Raw genomic sequence first — 18,299 nt, 5'->3', positions numbered from 1 at the left:
TTTAGAATTTTTCTATCTTCCTATTATGTTGATCATTGTTTTCATTATGAAATGACCATCTTTATCTCTAGTAATTCTTTTAAACTTGGTCACATGTTAATATAACTACTCAATCTTTCATTTGATAAGTATTTGCATGGTAAAGGTTTTCCCATCATTTTACTTTCAACCTTTTTGTATACTAATATTTTAAGTTATTTCGCTTGGAAACAACATATAGTTGAGATTTGCTTCTTCATTTAGTCTAAAAAAATTGTAGACTAGTTCACTTCCATTTGATGTCATTAATTTGAGGGTTTATTATCATCTTGTCATAGACAGCTAGGCTAGGGGCATTAGAAATCTTAGATTACCTTATCCAGTCATTGATTGAGATGGTTGTAGATTGGACCCCAGTTCCAAGGATTAGTCTGATTCTGATTAGATGTTCTCAAAATGTAACCAGTTGGATCTGTTTCAGTTTCCTATTGGCTCTGTAATAAATTACCACACATTTATGGGTTTAAACAATACATTTTTATTGTCTTACTGTTTTGGAGTTCAGAATTCTAAAATTAGTCTTTTGGAGCTAAAGCTAAAGTGTCAGCAGGACTGTTTCCTTATAGAGACTCCCATGTGAGGCTCTGTCCCTTACCTCTTCCAGCTTCTAGAGGTTGCCAATCTATCTTGGCTCATAACTGCATCACTTCAGTCTCTGCTTCTGTTTTCTTTTCACCTCTCCTGACTTTGGTCTTCCTGCCTGACTTGTATAAGGACGCTTGTTATTACATTGAGCACACCTGGGTAATCCAGTTTACTCTCCCCATCTCAAGAGCCTTAACGTAATCACATCTGCAAATTCCAGAGATTAGAACATATACATCTTTGGGGGTCATTATTCAGCTTACCACAGGGTCCCATCCTAAAGCCTAGGTGACATGGATCATTGTACATGGCAGGTCCTTACTCCAGTTTTTGTGTTCTCAGTTCCTAAGTGTCCCAAAAGCTCTCGTTAGCTTCTTAGCCTATCAGCCTTCACTTTCAGGCAGGAAAATCCGATGCTGGATTTTTTTTTTTTTCTGGGAATTTCTTCTCCCACAAATTCTTACTATCTTGATAGGTGTCTGAGGCCTTCAGATCCTTATTTTTGTTTTTTTGGTACTTGGTCTAGCATTTCAAAAATTCTTGGTCTTAGGAGGAGGGTTGATTCAAAATAATCTTGTCTTAGTCTGAAATTATTGATGAATTCCAAAAAGAAATATTGGATTATATTTGTAAACTGGTTTTTTCCTCTGGGTATATTAGATCATATTGGATTCATAGGTTTACTTGATTAAGTAATTATGTATTATGTAAACCTCTTGTGCCAGTAGGGCATTGAGTCCCCACCCTTTGGTAGGTGGGGACTCACAGATAAAAGGCATGGCAAAGGACAGAGTTAGGGGCTTTTAATGTTGAAGGTCTGATGTTGGAGTTTGATGCTGAAGCTGGAGCCCCAGGTAAAGAGGCAAAGCCTAGAGAGCCTCACAGGCTACAGCTGACCTTGTGGAGGAAAGAGGCGCTGAGCCCAGTGGAACCCAGGAAGCCTGAGCCCTCACAGACGTCGGCAGCCATCTTGCTCTAACACGTGGAAATAGACTTTGGTGTGGGAAGTAACCTATGCTTTATGGCCTGGTATCTGTAAGCTCCTACCCCAAATAAATACCCTTTATAAAAACCAAAAAAAAAAAAATAATAATAATCTTGTCTTAAATTTAATCTTTTTTTTTGAAGCATTGAAGAAAGTGTATTTTACTCAATTGTATACAATTATATTTTTCATTGCCCTTATTTTACATTTGTTGATGGTTGTAATCTTTTTCTTTGAAGAGTTTATATTTCCTACATTCTTTATTTGTTGTATAATTCGAATTACTATTCAAAAATTGTGACTGCCGGTTACTATCAATTTCTCTTTAATGCATAGGCTTAAAGAAGAGGTTTACTTAAACTTATACAAATATAAGTATACTCATTGAGGAAACCTTTGGATAATCTTTAATACAACCCTGCCATTGGAATTTTTACCCCCTTTTTGAAAAGCTAAGAAGACTGAGTTACAGTTCTTATATTTTCTGAGAGGCAGACTTTGGGCAACTTTCTTACTCTTAAGGGAGTTCTGCCATTTGTTGTCTGAGCTTATGGGTTGTGATACGTTAACTGCCCTGGCTTTGTTTTTTTGTGGTTAGATTTGAAGAACTCAGGATATGCCTTAGAGTTGAGTAAATCTGAGTAAATTTAACATATGTGGAAGTCGATTCTCTCTGCTTCTTAGGCACCTATCCAGATAAAATTTGGGATAAAAGTTGTAGAGTTTTTACCCAGTGTTGCTTTGTTTCAGTACGAAGGCTTAGAATCATCTTTAAAGAATGCCAGCTTTGAGAAGGAGTCAACAGAAGCACAAAGTTTGGAGGTAAAAACAATAATATAACTTAAAAAACTGGGGAAAAGATTCTTACTAAATAGTAAACTTTAAAAATAATGTATATAACTTCTCAGAACTACATATTTCAAAGTAAATGTCAAAGAGCATCTCTGGATGTTAGGATTAAAAAAAAAACAATATGAGAACTAGAATATTAGTAGGTAGCAGAAAATATTTTAAAATATTGGGCTTTTATTGCTAACCTGTTTGAATGAGGCATATTGAGTTCACTGGAATCTATAATTATGTACAAACTCTTCATTTTTCATTCCTGAGAAAGGCATTAAGATTACCATTCTTTTTTTTTTTTTTTTGACTCAGTTTTATTCAAAAAGGAGAAACAGGATTCATTTTCATTTCCACAAATTTAGGAATAGTTGACTACAATAAGTTATATAAATTTTGGAGGTATTTGCCATTATCTCATTCCCAGAATATTAGGAGTAGACTGGTTTAGAGCAAACGATTTGTGATATAAGCAGTGGTATGCTGGTAAATGTTTAACAACCGGCTCTCTGAAAAACAAAAGCCTTTATTTATAGCATTTACTGAGTTCAATGTTGTAAAGACTCCCACTATGGCCAGTTTTCAAGCTACCAACATAATGTCACTGAATGTGGAGTTGGAAGAGATGGCATAGTTGGCTTTTCTGAGCCAGGTATAATTTAGCTCCAGCGTACCAGTAATTACAGGGAAATAAAATATGGTAGTTTTTGGTTTAGCCAAGTCAAGATGTAATAGGATAAGCAATGGGAATACCTTCCTACTGTTTTAGGGGGAAGTTTTATAAAAGGCATAGTCGTGACAAAGGACAGGAGAAGAAGCCTGCTTCTGCTAATATTAAAGTAGAAAACAGTAGACCTTTTAACTTTGGTTACAAATTAGCCCAGGCTGGCAGTGCTTATCACTGATTTCTGAGTCATCAGAAAGTCTGTGTATGATGATTCAGAATTTTCTAGTAGAGTCTAAATAAAGTTATAAATTGCATTCCAAATAAAATTAATTTCTCTTTCTTTCTCTCTTTCTTTCTCTCTCTCTTTCTCTCTTTCTTTCTCTTTCTCTCTCTTTCTTTCTTTTCCTATTACTATCCTCAAGAAGTTGTTGAAATTGTTATATTTTATTGATTGACCCTTTGTTTTAATTATTATTCTAGCAGTAATTTACTACTGTTTGATAAATAAGATTTTTAGGAGGCATTTGGCATGTTAACAGAGAGGTAGAAACTGGATAATGAAGACATTTACTCAAGCTTGGTGGCATTGTGCATCAAATAAACCACACCAATTTATTCTTAAGGCATTGAATTTATACTAGCTGACTTTTTATTTTAAACATTTTGAATTTTCTTCTAATTTTAGTGCTTTTTTTTATGTATAGTGTTTCTTTTCATGACTAGTAATTGTGATTGAATACAAACTAGTGTAATGCAAGTTTTCAAAATTTGATGATTGACTCTATAGATAAAATTACTATCTCAATATCAATAGAGTAATTTTGATTCAAGTTAGAGAATTTGTACATTGAAATAGTCAAATTTGGGAAAGTGTACATAAACTGATTTTATTATTTTTTTCTTTATTGAAAAAGCTGTGAGTTATGGAACCATCCTGCATAAAATACAGGATCATTAACATCCTATTATTAAAAGCTTGCATTTATTTTTAAATTTTATTCTGTTACCAAATATTTAGTCTAGCATTGTGAATGTAATTAAGAGTACAAATATATATCTGGATGTGATTAAAAGGGAAAATGTTTGTATAAACAGTTTTTTAAACCACTATAAGGGAGTATGTATTTATTCTGCTCTTATTTTGGCCTACATTAAATTCTTTGCATCTTTTGGTTTTTTTTAAATAAGTTTGTTGAAGAATCATTGATATCAGAGGTATGTTTATTACAGTATTAAAATCCAATTGGAAGAATCCAATAAGTAATCATTTTAAATTAAAAAATCAAAGATGTTTTTTAATTCAGTGTGGAATTTTAACTTTGAAGCAATCTTGACTGGATTTTGGGTTTTTTATTTAATTATGTATTTATCTTAAATTATACATATTTCTTATTTTTTCCCTTATAATGCTGTGGAGTAGAGGTTGGCAAACTACATTCAGCAGCCTCCCCACCATTTTTGTAAATAAAATTTTATTGGAACACAGCTATACTCATTCATTTACATATTGTGTATTTGCTTTCTCACTCCAGGGCATAATTGAGTAGTTGCTTCAGAGATTGCATGGCCCACAAGCCCAAAATGTTTACTCTCTGGGTTTTTATGAAAAAAGTTTGCTGACCCCTGCTAAAATTGTTATTTCAATATATTGTAAAATGATCAAATATATAAATATATATACAAATATATAAATTAAACTTATGTAATGGTATATATATTTGATTGTACTCCTCTGATTTACCCTAACCCAAAATTCCCATATCTATCTTATAAAGTTGCCTTCCTCTTTTAGGGAACCTCTGAAAAGCTGAACAGGTCCAATTCTGAACTTGAGGAAGAAATACTCTTTCTTGAAGAAGAGTTAAAAGAAGAGAAATCTAAACATTGCAAACAAGATGAATTGGTAAGACGTTTGTATTTGAGGAGAATGTAAGAAAAGGAAAGTAATTGAGTTTTTAAAAGTTAATATAATACAGGTGAAAGTATTACATATGTCGTAAAGAAAAAAAAAATTAAAAGGATATGGAAAACTGTAAATTAGAAAGCAAAATTTTCCAGATCCACTAGCCCTTGCTTGCTAGAGGTTATCATGTTAAATTTCTTGTATGTTCGTACATAAATTTTCTATATGCACTGTGGAAATAGCTCACATAAATAATTTGTTGAAAATAATCACATACATTTTGGCTATATTTCAGTGCTTAAAAACTATGTTAAGAACATTCATTCATCTATTTTAAAATGAGGTGTAAGGAATATCTTGATGTGTGCGAGACTAGGCAGATGGTGATATTGGTGAATTTATCTTAAGTCCATATAGCTTAAATTTTATGAAATATTAAAGGTGGTATAATAGAGATATCTAACTCATATAAAATTCCTTTTAGAAGACGGCTAAATAAGCTAACAGAGTTTCTTATTCTGAGTGCTTACTTATGGAACAAAACTATTAGGTTAACAATATATCTTGGAAACTGAAGAAATTTAATAAATACCTGTTTGTGATTGATGCTGTCTTTCCAGATGGTGGATATTTCAAAAAAGATACAGTCCCTAGAAGATGAATCAAAATCCCTAAAATCACAAGTAGCTGAAGTAAGTTGAAATAGTCTAATAGGTCTGTTGGTTTTTTCTTTTTTTAAATTTTTCTTTTTTTTTTGGAGGTTTATAGGAAATTCATGCAGAAAGCTTCTTCCACATATCTTCCCTCTGTGTCTGTTGCTTTTGAAAATCATTTTAATTTTACTGTTATTTTTATTATTTGAGAATAAATATATATTATAATTTGAGATATGAGATCTTAGGTATGTATTTTTGTATACAAGGTATCCCAGAGAAATTCATTTGTTCACTTGTTAAGAATTTATTGAGCTATTCCTATATTTAGGAATATATACTCAATATGCTGTTAAAGGTGCTTGGCACTTAACATTTGTAGACAGAAGAGGCAAATATGCTCTTCATGGAGCTTAGATTTTAGTAGCGAGGCATAATAATAGTTAATATAATTTGCTATGTAGTACATTACAGGGTTATAAGAGGTTAAGCCATTTGTTCGATTTCACATGGCAAGTTAGTGGTAGAACTTGATCAGGACAAGAATCAGGACTAAAACATGACTTTAGGGAAGTGGATTTGGCTCAACTGATAGAGCATCTGCCTACCACATGAGAGGTCCAGGATTCAAACCCCAGGCCTCCTCACCTGTGTGGTGAGCTGGCCCATGCGCAGTGCTGATGCACGCAAGGAGTGCCCTGCCACGCAGGGGTGTCCCCTATGTAGGGGAGTCCCACATGCAAGGAATGCACCCCATAAAGAGAGCTGCCCCGCATGAAAAAAAGCACAGCCTGCCCAGGAGTGTCACCGCACACATGGAGCACTGATGCAGCAAGATGATGCAACAAAAAAGAGACACAGATTCCCAGTGCCGCTGACAAGAATGCAAGCAGAAACAGAAGAACACACAGTGAATGGACACAGAGAGCAGACAATGGGGGGGAGGGGGGAAAGGGGAGAGTAATAAACAAAAAATAAATCTTTAAAAAACAAGAACAACAACAAAAACCTGACTCTAGGTTAACCTTTCTCCTGCTGCATCGTGCTGACTCTGCTATTAACAATGGCATGTTTTTTACTTTGTTTAATTCCATGTTCTAGGCAGTATGTATAAAAATGAACTATGGTATTTAATTAAATTGTTATAAACTCTAAATTTTTTTGTTTTATTTAGGCCAAAACAACCTTGAAAATATTTCAAATGAGTGAAGAACGACTTAAGATAGCAATTAAAGATGCTTTGGATGAAAATTCCCAACTTCAGCAAAGCCAGGAACAGGTATTATGTACTGTTTAGTTACTCTTTAGTTTGTGAACATATAATCATACATATTCCAGGCATACATACTCTTTACTCATTACAGACCCATGCTAGGCCTCTCCTCTTACCTGAATAGGCTTTTCAAGGAGAGCAGGAGAACAGGAATCTCCCATATATCTTTTGGTGCCGTTTTTGTAGAGGATACAAAAGTATCTTACAACCCTCTTCCCCCATGAATAAAAGTAAGCCAGGATAGGTAATTTGAGCATTTTGGTAATGATGGCGAATATTACTTAGCATCAACTCCTCAAAGCCGGATGGCAGGGAGCTAGAATAACCGCATCAGTCTTGCAGAAATTATAGGTCTGGGGGCTAAAGGATAGAAGCAGTTCTGTTGGTAGATCAGATGAGGATATAATTTTTACTTTCCTTGTTCCCACATATATAGACACTTCTACACATCCATTTAAATTTCCTCTACCTTTGTTCTCCAAATATAATTAAAATTTTAAAGTGTGAAATTTTTCAGTGAATATTATGATTATCTAAGTATTACAGGTGAGCCACATGGTGTGCTGATTACATATTCTGTCTTATCCAACATTATTAGTAATTAGCCTGTTTTCTATGTACCTATCTCTAATTTATTGTAACTTTCTACCAGAGTTGTAAATACCTTCTTCATGCATTCAAATGCTTTGGTGGCTCTATTTATTTCATTTTGTCTTTTGAAGCAGTCCTTCCTGGGGCCTTCCATCCTTCTGGCCAAATAAGAACTTGTTCATCAGTTCTTTAGGTACTTCTGTTGTCCTAAGATTTCACTTTATCCCCATCCTGAGGATTCCTTCTTTCTCCTATGTCGTATCTTCCATTTCCTGTATCTAAGACTTGCTCTTTTGTGGTTAATTCTTTTGATGAACTTCCTGAGAAATAGGTATGGGAGGTACATTTTTTAAAACTTGCATGCCTGAAAATATCTTGTTCACTTCTTTCATATTTATTGGACATCTTCTGGGTTGAAATTTTTCCTCAGAATTTTTTTTCTTTTTTTTTTTAATGTACTGAGGCCTGGGGATAGAACCCAGGATCTCACATGTGGGGCAGCAGTGCTCAGTCACTGAGCCACATAGGCTTCCCTGAATTGGTTCTTCTGTTTGTTTTGCTTGTTGTTTGTTTTTGTTTTTTTTCAGGAGGCACCAGGAACCAAACCCTGGACCTCCCATGTGGGAGGTGGGAGCTTAAATGTTGAGCCATATCTGCTCTCCTTCCTCAGAATTTTGAAAGTATTGTTCCTTTTGTTCACTGTCTAATATTGTTTTTTTTTTTTTTAATTTACTTTATTTGTCTTTATTTATCCCCCCCTTTTCCTAGATGGTTCTCTCATCTCTCTGCTCATTGTTTGCTTGCCTTCTCCAGGAGAGATCCGGAACCAAACCCGGGATCTCCCACGTAAGAGGCGAGTGCCCAGTGTACCAAGCCACATCCACTCCCCATGGGCTATGACGTCTGCTGGCTTGTGGCCTCTGCTTGTGGCGAGGGTGGAGCCTAGCTCTTTTGCAGTGGGGGCAGAGTCTAGCTCTGTTGCGGCAGAAGGCAGTGTTTAGCTTGTCTTCTTTTAGGAGGCATCAGAACCAAACCTGGGACTTCCCATGTGGTTGGTGGGCACCCAAGTGGTTGAGCCACATCTGCTTCCCCAATATATTTTTTTCTTCCCCTCCTCTGCCCTGCTTGTTTTTGCAGTCTGTGTCCATTCGCTGTGTGATCTTCTCTATCTATATCTCTTTTTGCCTTCTCTTCTCGTCTTTCTCCTCTAGGAGTCACTGGGATTTGATCCTGGGGACCTCTGATGTAGAGAGAGGTTCCCTGTCAATTGCGCCACCTCAGTTCCTGGTCTCTGCTATGCTTCACCTTGACTGTCCCGTTTGTCTCTCTATTGTTGCGTCATCGGCTTGCTGCGTAACTCACTTGCGCGGGCACTGGCTCACTACACGGAGCACTCGGCTTGCTGCATGGTCACTTGGCTCTCCATGCAGGCACATGCTCACCATGCGGGCACTGGCTTACCATGCAGGCATCACGTGGGCACTAGGCTTGCCACCTGGGCACTTGTATGGGTGTTCGGCTCACTGTGTGGGCACTTGGCTCACTGCGCAGATGCTCAGCTCACCACATGGGCATGCTTTCTCCTCTTCTTTTTCACCAGGAAGCCCCAGGGATTGAACAGGTTCCTCGCATATGGTAGGCAGAGGCCTTATCACTTGAGCCACATCTGTTTCCCCCAATATTGTTTTTGAGAAGCCAAATGCTATTCAGATTTCCGAACCTTTTTGTGATCTGCTCTTTTCCTCCCTGGAAGCTTTTAAAATCTTTTATTTGTTTTCATTTCTCAGAAATTTCATGATGATGTGTCTTAGCATGTGTCTTGTTTTCATTCATTATGTTGGTTATGCTCAGTTTGGAAGCTCTTGCTCTTGATTCATTGTCTGGGAAATCTACTTGAATTATTTCATACTTTTTCTTGATAATTCATATGATATGTTTTTATTATTTGAAGATGTCTTTTCCTTTGTTTCTATGGAATATTCTTTTTCCTCTGATATTTTTAATTTCTAGTTCTTTTTTGTTTTGATTATGCCTTGCCTTATCTATTGCCTTTTTCTTGTTTAATTGGATATAGTATCTTAGTTTGCTGATGTTATTAATGACATTTATTTTAGTGTGTGAAGGTTTTTTCAGTTCCCCGAATTGTCTTGTTTCCTTTGAGTTCTATTATTTCTGTTTGTTTTGGCACATAGAAGAGGCTCTTTTTTCAGATGTTTGGTGACACATGTCTGTCTGCTCATTTAGTAGTGAAGCTTTACAAGTTTAGTTGGAAGCACTGTGCATTACTGATGGTCTCTACTGTGGGTATTCTGGCTAGGGGGTTTCTTTGTAGAATCTCCTGTTGTATCTGTAGATCACTTTCCAGAGGGATGAGTCATCCACAATTTCCATTGAGAGGTGTAAGCCTGTTAGCTAATATTCTTGGAGCTGAGTGAGGTAGGGTTGTTGTTATCTCACTGTTTATTAAGGCAGTTTTCATTTAATACTTTCATATTTTCAGTGTGTTTCTTTTACCTTCCCCTGGGCCAGGTGTCCCAGAGTCTCTCCGGTTCCACTCTCTAGAGTAGGCTTTTGTCAGTGTGTGTGTGTGACAGAGAGAGAAAGACAAAGAGGGAGAGGGAGAGAGGGAAAGAGAGAAGAAATAGAGAATCAGAATGAGATTGAGTGTATATGTGTGTGTTGAGAGAACATAGGGGCTTTCTAGTTGCTTTTTTTTCCTTTTAATGAGATTTGCTAGGGAACAGCCTTGCCTCATTTTTTTTTTTTTGAGTTTTTTCCCTTTATTATTTTTAAAAAATGTTACATTAAAAAAAATATGAGGTCCCCATATACCCCTCACCCCTCCTCACCCCACTCCTCCCACATCAACAACCTCTTTCATTATTGTGGCACATTCATTGCATTTGGTGAATACAGTTTGGAGCACTGCTGTACTATGGTTTACATTGTAGTTTACACTCTCGCTCAGTGTACCCAGTGGGCCATGGCAGCACATACAATGTCTAGCATCTGTTTTTATACATACTTTTGTCCACTTCTCCTTTTTCCAGTCCAACATATATCCTTAATACTTGTGCCTCCAAATCATGAGCTTTTCTGGGTTGTATAAAATCACCTTGGTTTGGCTCACATTTAATGTCTTTGATCTGCTGAGTCTTTACCTTTCTTCCGTCTATCACTTTCCACTTGAATTTTTCTTTTGCCTCATCACTTGTTCTCTTTTTTCCTTGTGGGTTTGCATCTTCTCCCCTTTATTAAAATCTCTTTACTATCATTTTAGTACATTTCAGGAGAAAGTGGTAGTAAATGTGTTTTAAGTTTGCCATGTTATAATCAAAAGGGGTCCTTCCTACCTTGGAAAAAAATTCTTCCAGATTCTTTTACTCTCTATAGCTACTTTCATCTATTTCTTTTCAGTCAGTAAAGGTCTTAAAATGGATTATTCTATATTCACTGATCCCATGATCTAATGCACTTCTCTTCTGACCTTTAAAGACTGCCTGTTGTGTATGAGATCCCCAGAGATGTAATCACCAAATCCAATTTTTTCCTTCAGATCTCATTTGTTTTTACCTATCAGTATCATCTGATTCTGTTACACATTTATTGTAAAGGATTAGTGTTATTTGTGGTAGGAAATGTGCTAATGAAACCTTAGTTTTCTGGAGAAATCCAGTGATTACTGTGTGATTGAAAAAAGTTTTGAAGATTTTTAAAAATTTCTGCTTATAAAGGAGGTATTCTGGATGTTTTAGTTTTTTTCTTTTTGCTTGACCCTACATACTATTTTGTAATATGCTTTTAAATATAAAAACTATTTTATGGATATATTGTGACTATACGTGTAGTAAATAAACTTCTTTAATGGTTTTAATAGCTTTATAGTATTCAGATGCCTAAATATACTATGGTTCTGCTAATATCCTATTATTTGACATTTAGATTGTTTTTAAGGTTTTTGCTAATATAAAACATTTCTGTGATTATCTTGTAGTAGTTAAGTCTCTGTTTATATCCTTGATTACTTCTTCAGGTTAATTACCTGGAGTAGACTTTCAGAGTCCAAAGGCATTTTTGTTTTTAAAGCTTTTAAAACTTTGTATATACTGGCAAAATGATCACTAGGAAAACTGTATCAGTTTTCATTCCCATCAAAGGACTTATTTACCTATTCTTTTTTTTTTTTTTAAGATTTATTTTATTTATTTCCCCCTCCACCTGTTCCCCCTGTTGCCTGCTCTCTGTGTCCATTTGCTGTGTGTTCTTCTGTGTCTGCTTGTATTCTCATTAGGTGGCTCCGGGAACCGATCTTGGGATCTTCCAGAGTGGGAGAGAGGTGATTATTCTCTTGCACCACCTCAGCTCCCTGTTCTGCTCTGTCTTCTTATTTTCTCTCTTCTGTGTTTCTTGTTGCGTCATCTTGCTGTGCCAGTTCTCTGTGTTGACTGGCACTCCTGTGCGGGGCAACTTTCCTGCACTGGGTGGCATTCCCACGCAGGGCAGCACTCCTGCATGGGGTGACATTCCCATGCGGGCCAGCACTTCTGGGTCAGCTCGCCACATGGGCCCGCTTGCCCTCACCAGGACGCCCTGGGCATTGAACTCTGGACCTCCTGTATGGTAGATGGGAGCCCGTTTGGTTGAGCCACATCTGTTTCCCTACCTGTATTCTTGCCAGGACGAACTATTATCCTTTTTCAGGGGGGTTGGAGAGGGGAGAAGAACCTGGAACCTTGTACATGAGAAGCAGGCTCTCAACCACTGAGCTTTACCCACTCCCTATCTTTTTCGTCTTTGCTATTTTGTTAGAGAAAATAGAATATTGTTTGGATTTGCATGCTTTAAATTTAAATAAAGTTGGCTTTTTTGTTCATATATTTATGGGCCATTTCTTTGGTGAATTACCTGCTCAATCATGTTTTTTGCCTATTTTAAAATTTCTAATAGCTTCTTGCATATTAAGGTGATCAACCCTTTGCTACATGTGTTAAAAGAATTCCTTTCAAGTTATTTGGTTTTTAAAATTTTTTGATTTGTGAAGTTTTTAAGTTTTATGTAGTTAAATCTGTCTTTTAAAATGATTTTTATCTCTTGTATCATGTACAGAAAGTCCTCTCCTGCATAAGTTTGTACTGTAGAAGATTATTTAGGCTGAGTCTTTTCTGTTCTAGAGTATTGGTATTTTGGAAAGTTGATCATTTTAACTATAGAATAACACAATGATTAAATGTATTTTAATACAAGTAAGGTATGCTCTATAATATGGGATATAAGAAATGGTAAGAAATGACCAAATTTAACAGATATGTCTTGGAAAATTTCTTATTTAACATAAATTTTTTATATAAATCAGTTGAAGAATAGCTCTGTTGTTTTACATTACCCCTGTTTTGCAAGTTCTTTGAAATTGGTACCATCATTAAAAAAAATCAACACTGTGTTATATAATATCTCTTAATGATATATCTAAACATATAAATAAGTTCATCTATACTTAACTATGATTTGCTTATTTTTAAAATTTTAGCTTTTGCAAGAAGCTGAAGAATGGAAAGAACAAATAAGTGAACTTAATAAACAGAAAGCAACATTTGAAGACTCCAGAGTACATGTGGAACAAGTTCTGAATGAAAAAGAAAATCAGATCAAGGTAAATGACTCTGGTTTTAGTGGCTGATTTGACCAAAATTTTATACTAATTTTGTAATTTGAAAATTTTTGTTTTTTGAGGATTTCATTTTCATAATTTATTTGGCCAAATTTGAGAATGTACTGTTTTTGGCATACATTCACATTTACTAGTAAAGTGTTGTCATCCTTGCTGCCAAATGCACCCTAAAGACTTTTACATCAGCATTCTGTGTGTACCTATTTTCCTCTAGGTATTTAAGAAAGAAAGAATTGATTTTACCTGTTCTCTTAGGTCTGTTTCTTTTGGTATGAAGAGGTTGGATAGAATTTGAGAAATTGGACAGATAGTTTATATGTATTGACTAAATATCTTTAATACCTAGGTTAGCTGGTGTATGTACTCTTCTCAGAGATGAATACTTTTTTTTTTTTAAGATATACTTATTTTATTTATTTCTTCCCACTCCCTCATTGTTTTACTCTTACTCTCTGTTCGTTGTGTGCTCATCTTCCTTTTAGGAGGCACCAGAAACTGAACTCAGGCCTCCTATGTTGGAGGGGGGCACCTAATCACTTGAGCTACCTCCACTCCCTGCTTTGTTGTGTCTAATTATGTTTTCCTCTTGTGTCTCTTGTTGTATCATCTTGTGGCTACAGCTTGCCATACTAGCCCACCATGTCAGCCCACTGTGTCAGCTTGCTATCTTGCTCCTCTTCTTTAGGGGGCACTGGGAACTGAACCAGGACCTCCCATGTGGTAGGTGGGAGCTCAGTTGCTTGAGTCAAATCAATTTCCTGAGAGGAATACTTTTGAAAAATAAATTTAATTAAAATTTGACTCTAATTCATAGAAATAAAATAACTGATATTACTCTTAAGACTTTTTTTTTTTAAAGATTTATTCATTTATTTCTCTCCCCTTCCCCCCCACCCTGGTTGTCTGTTCTCTGTGTCTATTTGCTGCGTCTTCTTTGTCTGCTTCTGTTGTTGTCAGCGGCATGGGAATCTGTGTTTCTTTTTGTTGCGTCATCTCTCTGTGCGTATGGCACCATTCCTGGGCAGGCTGCACTTTCTTTCGCGCTGGGCAACTCTCCTTATGGGGCACATTCCTTGCACATGGGGCTCCCCTACACAGGGACACCCCTGTGTGGTAAGGCACTCCTTGTGTGCATCAGCACTGCTCATGGGCCAGCTCCACACGGGTCAAGGAAGCCCGGGGTTTGAACCGCGGAACTCCCATGTGGTAGATGGACGCCTTAACCACTGGGCCAAGTCTGCCGCCTACACTTAAAACTTAATGTTTTCCTACTTCGAGTTATACACCCACCCCACCACCTCATCCCCCTTTCCTGCCTATTCTTCTAAATGTTATGCTTTCAGCTGCAAACAGATACTCAGGTGTGAGAGTATCAAGTAATAAGACATAAAATTAACATTCTATAATCTACACAGTCAAGTGGATATTGTCATCTTGAAGGCTATATATTTATGCTAATTATATTGCTACTACTCAGAATGTTTTCAAAATTCCTGTTTTAGGAATTTTGTTTAGAATTTGGGGTATTGTTTTTTCCCCCTAAATTTACTCTTCTAGAAGGGTTCTCTTATAAGGAATAAGAGTGAGATGCTAACTTGAAGTTTTGTTCAAATTTTTTGTTTGTGCCTGGAAGCCTCAAAAAGAAGGAGATGGAAGAGTATAAATTATAGAGCAGGGTGAATTATTAGTTGGGTCTTTCCACAGAAATATATGGCATAGTCATTTGAATATTTGTAGTTTTAGAAAATCTTCCTTTTTTCGAGAAAATTCTAAAAGCACTGTTGGAGGGAAGTGGACTTGGCCCAGTGGTTAGGGCGTCCGTCTACCACATGGGAGGTCCGTGGTTCAAACCCCGGGCCTCCTTGATCTGTGTGGAGTTCGCCCATGCACAGTGCTGATGCGTGCAAGGAGTGCCCTGCCACGCAGGGGTGTCCCCCGTGTAGGGGAGTCCCACGCGCAAGGAGTGCGCCCCATAAGGAGAGCCGCCCAGTGCGAAAGAAAGTGCAGCCTGCCTAGGAATGGTGCCGCCCACTCGGAGAGCTGACACAACAAGATGTCGGAGAGCTGACATAACAAGATGATGCAACAAAAAAAACCACAGATTCCCATGCCACTGACAACAACAGAAGCAGACAAAGAAAAATAGACACAGCAGCAAATAGACACAGAGAACAGACAACTGGGGGGGAGGGCAGAGAAATAAAATAAATAAATAAATCTTTTAAAAAAAAAAAAGCACTGTTGGAAACTCTAATGTTCAGATTCACATTGACATTATAAAATGCTTTTTAAGTTGAACTCCTCAGCTAATTAGTTAGTTGAATAAATCAAATATGAAATCTGATCTTTTCATGTATTTTATCACTTGTAAAAGGTTTGACAACACAAAATCGACTTTTATGGTAATGGCCACTCTTATTCGTGGCATATGCAAAAATGTCACATTAGAAAATGTTACTTTATAGTCATGTGATATATATATATATAAAAAACATGAATAGGCAATTATCAGGTATTATTTTTGATTTAGGAATAACTAGTTTTGGTTTTTAAATAGCAGAGTTATAATAATGTTAAAGTTTTTAAGGGTTTTAAGTGGCAAATTAGAGCTCAGGTACCATCACTCTGTGGATTGATTTTTAAACTATAACTATACATTCTGAAGTTGTAGAGTGATTAATATGACTTATCCTTTCTCTTTTTTTTCCCCTTTGCTAAATGTCAAGTCTCTGACTGAAAACTTGCTAAAGATGAAAGATTGGGCTGCTGTACTTGGAGAAGACATGACAGATGATGATAACTTGGAATTAGAAATGAAGAGTGAATCAGAAAATGGTGCCCACTTAGGTATTAAGTCATGATTCCTCCTCCTTTGCTAAAAATTGTCACGAGCTCTTTCATTTCTTTTTAGTTCCCCAAATGCTCCATGTTGTTTAAACACTTGTGCTTTGGCACATCCTGTCTTTCTGTAATACTCTGCTTCCCTTTTACTGCCCTTTATAGTGTAGCTTCAGCAGGAAAGCTGCCTTTTTTGTAAATCTTTCTCTAATTCCTAATACATATGTGCAGCCTCCTTCCCCTCTGTTCTCTTTATATGCCTATATGTCTTCATTACAGTAATTTCACGTTGCCTCATAATCATTTCAATGCCTGTTTTTCTCAGTACCATAAGCAAATTAAATATGTGGACGAGTAGTTTGAAAAATGAGTGCTATATAAGCGAATACCTCAGAATACCTTTTTTGCTTTAGTCAGATGGTTCAGATGGTTACAATACTTTAATCTTGGCCATCCCAAATTGTTATTGCCATTCCTGGTTGCAGTCTGGAGTTGTCAAAACTTAATTTCACTATAGCCACTCATTATGATCTCAAACCAATTCCTTGACTTATTTATATAAAAAAATTGAAGATTCACAGAAAGTTGACAAAGAAGTACAGAGAGTTCCAATATACTTCTCACCAGACTTTCCCTATGGTAGTTTCTTTCACTTTTGTCCTTTCTCTTTTCTCTCTTCCTACCCCTTGCATAATTAACAGATTTATTAAGGGGCAGATGGTATGATTTAAAAAAAAATTTTCCCTTATGGTATATAACATAAATATACCGGAAGAAATTTACAATCTCAAATGCATGTAGTTCTATCTGTACTTTTACTTTTTTTAAAAAAAGATTTATTTATTTATTTCTCCTCCCTCCCCCTGCCCCAGTTGTCTGTTCTCTGTGTCTGTTTGTTGCGTGTTCTTCTTTGTCCGCTTCTGTTGTCAGCGGCACAGGAATCTGTGTTTCTTTTTGTTGCATCATCTTGTTATGTCAGCTCTCTGTGTGTGTGGCGCTATTCTTGGGCAGGCTGCACTTTCTTTCACACTGGGTGGCTCTTATGGGGCGCACTCCTTGCACGTGGGGTTCCTCTATGCAGGGTCACCCCTGCATGGCATGGCACTCTTTGTGCTCATTAGCACTGCGCGTGGGCCAGCTCCACACGGGTCAAGGAGGCCCGGGGTTTGAAACCAGAACTCCCATGTGGTAGACGAACGCCCTAACCACTGGGCCAAGTCTGCTTCCCTATCTGAACTTTTTCATATCTGCTTTTTCTTGTAAGAAATAATTCTTTTTTCTAGTAGAGGAAATGTTTGTCTAACATTACCTTAAAGTAGGGTTTATACCACTCCTATTTCAGATGCTGTAGGGAATCCAAGAATAGTAAAAACTGGATCATGTTTAGATGAATACCAAATCCTTGTTAGAAATTCTTTCTTGGAGTTGGTTCCGAAGAACCTTGTTAAATGATATTGTGGTACTTACTGATGCTTTTATTGTTTAGCTACTTATAAATTGGCCCTAGGCCATTCTGTCTTATATTAAGTTTTTCATTGTATCAAGAAGAGTGATTGTAAGATTCTAGTTTAGGGAACTAATAAAATCATTTGAATGACTGTTATTGCATTATACTGTTTTTACTGTTAAATTTTTGTTTCTCACTATAGATAATCAGCCAAGAGGAGCTTTGAAGAAACTGATTCATGCTGCTAAGGTTTGCGTTATTGCATAGATATAAAGTATATGAAGGAAAAATAAAACATGGATTAAAGCCATGTGTCCTCAGTAACTATTTGACAAGTCCATTTTAGTTTCCATGTATTTATATAAAAAGTGATCAGAATTTTCTTCAATTACTATTTGCTTTTTTATATTAACTTTAGAAATTCTTTTTAATTTTTAAAATTTATCATAAAATTTTCCATTTCTGCATTCATTTCTTTAAATAGGGAATTAATAATGTTTGCTCTATTTTCTCTTACACTTTTCTCTTTGTGTATTCTTTCTGTTTGTTCCTATTGCAATTGCCCCATATCCTTTTTTGAGAAGTAAATACTAGGTTCATTTTCTTCTGGTTCATTCCTTCTTCCTTCCATCCTAGTAATGGGATCCCAATCTTTGCTGATCTCTGTGAAGTGTGGGTAAATGGTATTTAAGAGCTGCTTTAATGGAAATTTGTTCATTGAAAGTAAATAGAATGAAAAGAACTACTCTTTAAGCATCCTTCACTGCTTTTTTTCTATCTTTGTTTTGAGGGTTACAACTATTGATGAAT

General features: G+C 36.3%; 1 protein-coding gene across 4 annotated transcripts in view; it reads left to right on the top strand.

Annotated features, from left to right (window-relative positions):
- MIA2 (MIA SH3 domain ER export factor 2) overlaps positions 1–18,299 on the top strand; it is a 137,972-nt gene that overhangs the window by 76,627 nt on the left and 43,046 nt on the right. For 2 of the 4 annotated variants that reach the window (XM_058293530.2, XM_058293528.2), the window contains exons 10-17: positions 2,360–2,431; positions 4,305–4,331; positions 4,909–5,019; positions 5,640–5,711; positions 6,847–6,951; positions 13,064–13,186; positions 15,931–16,051; positions 17,692–17,738. In XM_058293530.2, coding sequence (XP_058149513.1) covers positions 2,360–2,431; positions 4,305–4,331; positions 4,909–5,019; positions 5,640–5,711; positions 6,847–6,951; positions 13,064–13,186; positions 15,931–16,051; positions 17,692–17,738 — 678 coding nt within the window. The remainder of the gene's footprint in view (positions 1–2,359; positions 2,432–4,304; positions 4,332–4,908; positions 5,020–5,639; positions 5,712–6,846; positions 6,952–13,063; positions 13,187–15,930; positions 16,052–17,691; positions 17,739–18,299) is intronic. The other 2 variants (XM_058293531.2, XM_058293529.2) reach the window with 1 other exon arrangement.

This window comes from Dasypus novemcinctus, chromosome 3, assembly GCF_030445035.2.
Source record: "Dasypus novemcinctus isolate mDasNov1 chromosome 3, mDasNov1.1.hap2, whole genome shotgun sequence".
Classification (NCBI taxonomy): Eukaryota; Metazoa; Chordata; class Mammalia; order Cingulata; family Dasypodidae; genus Dasypus; species Dasypus novemcinctus.
This window is presented reverse-complemented; position numbering and strand designations above follow the sequence as displayed.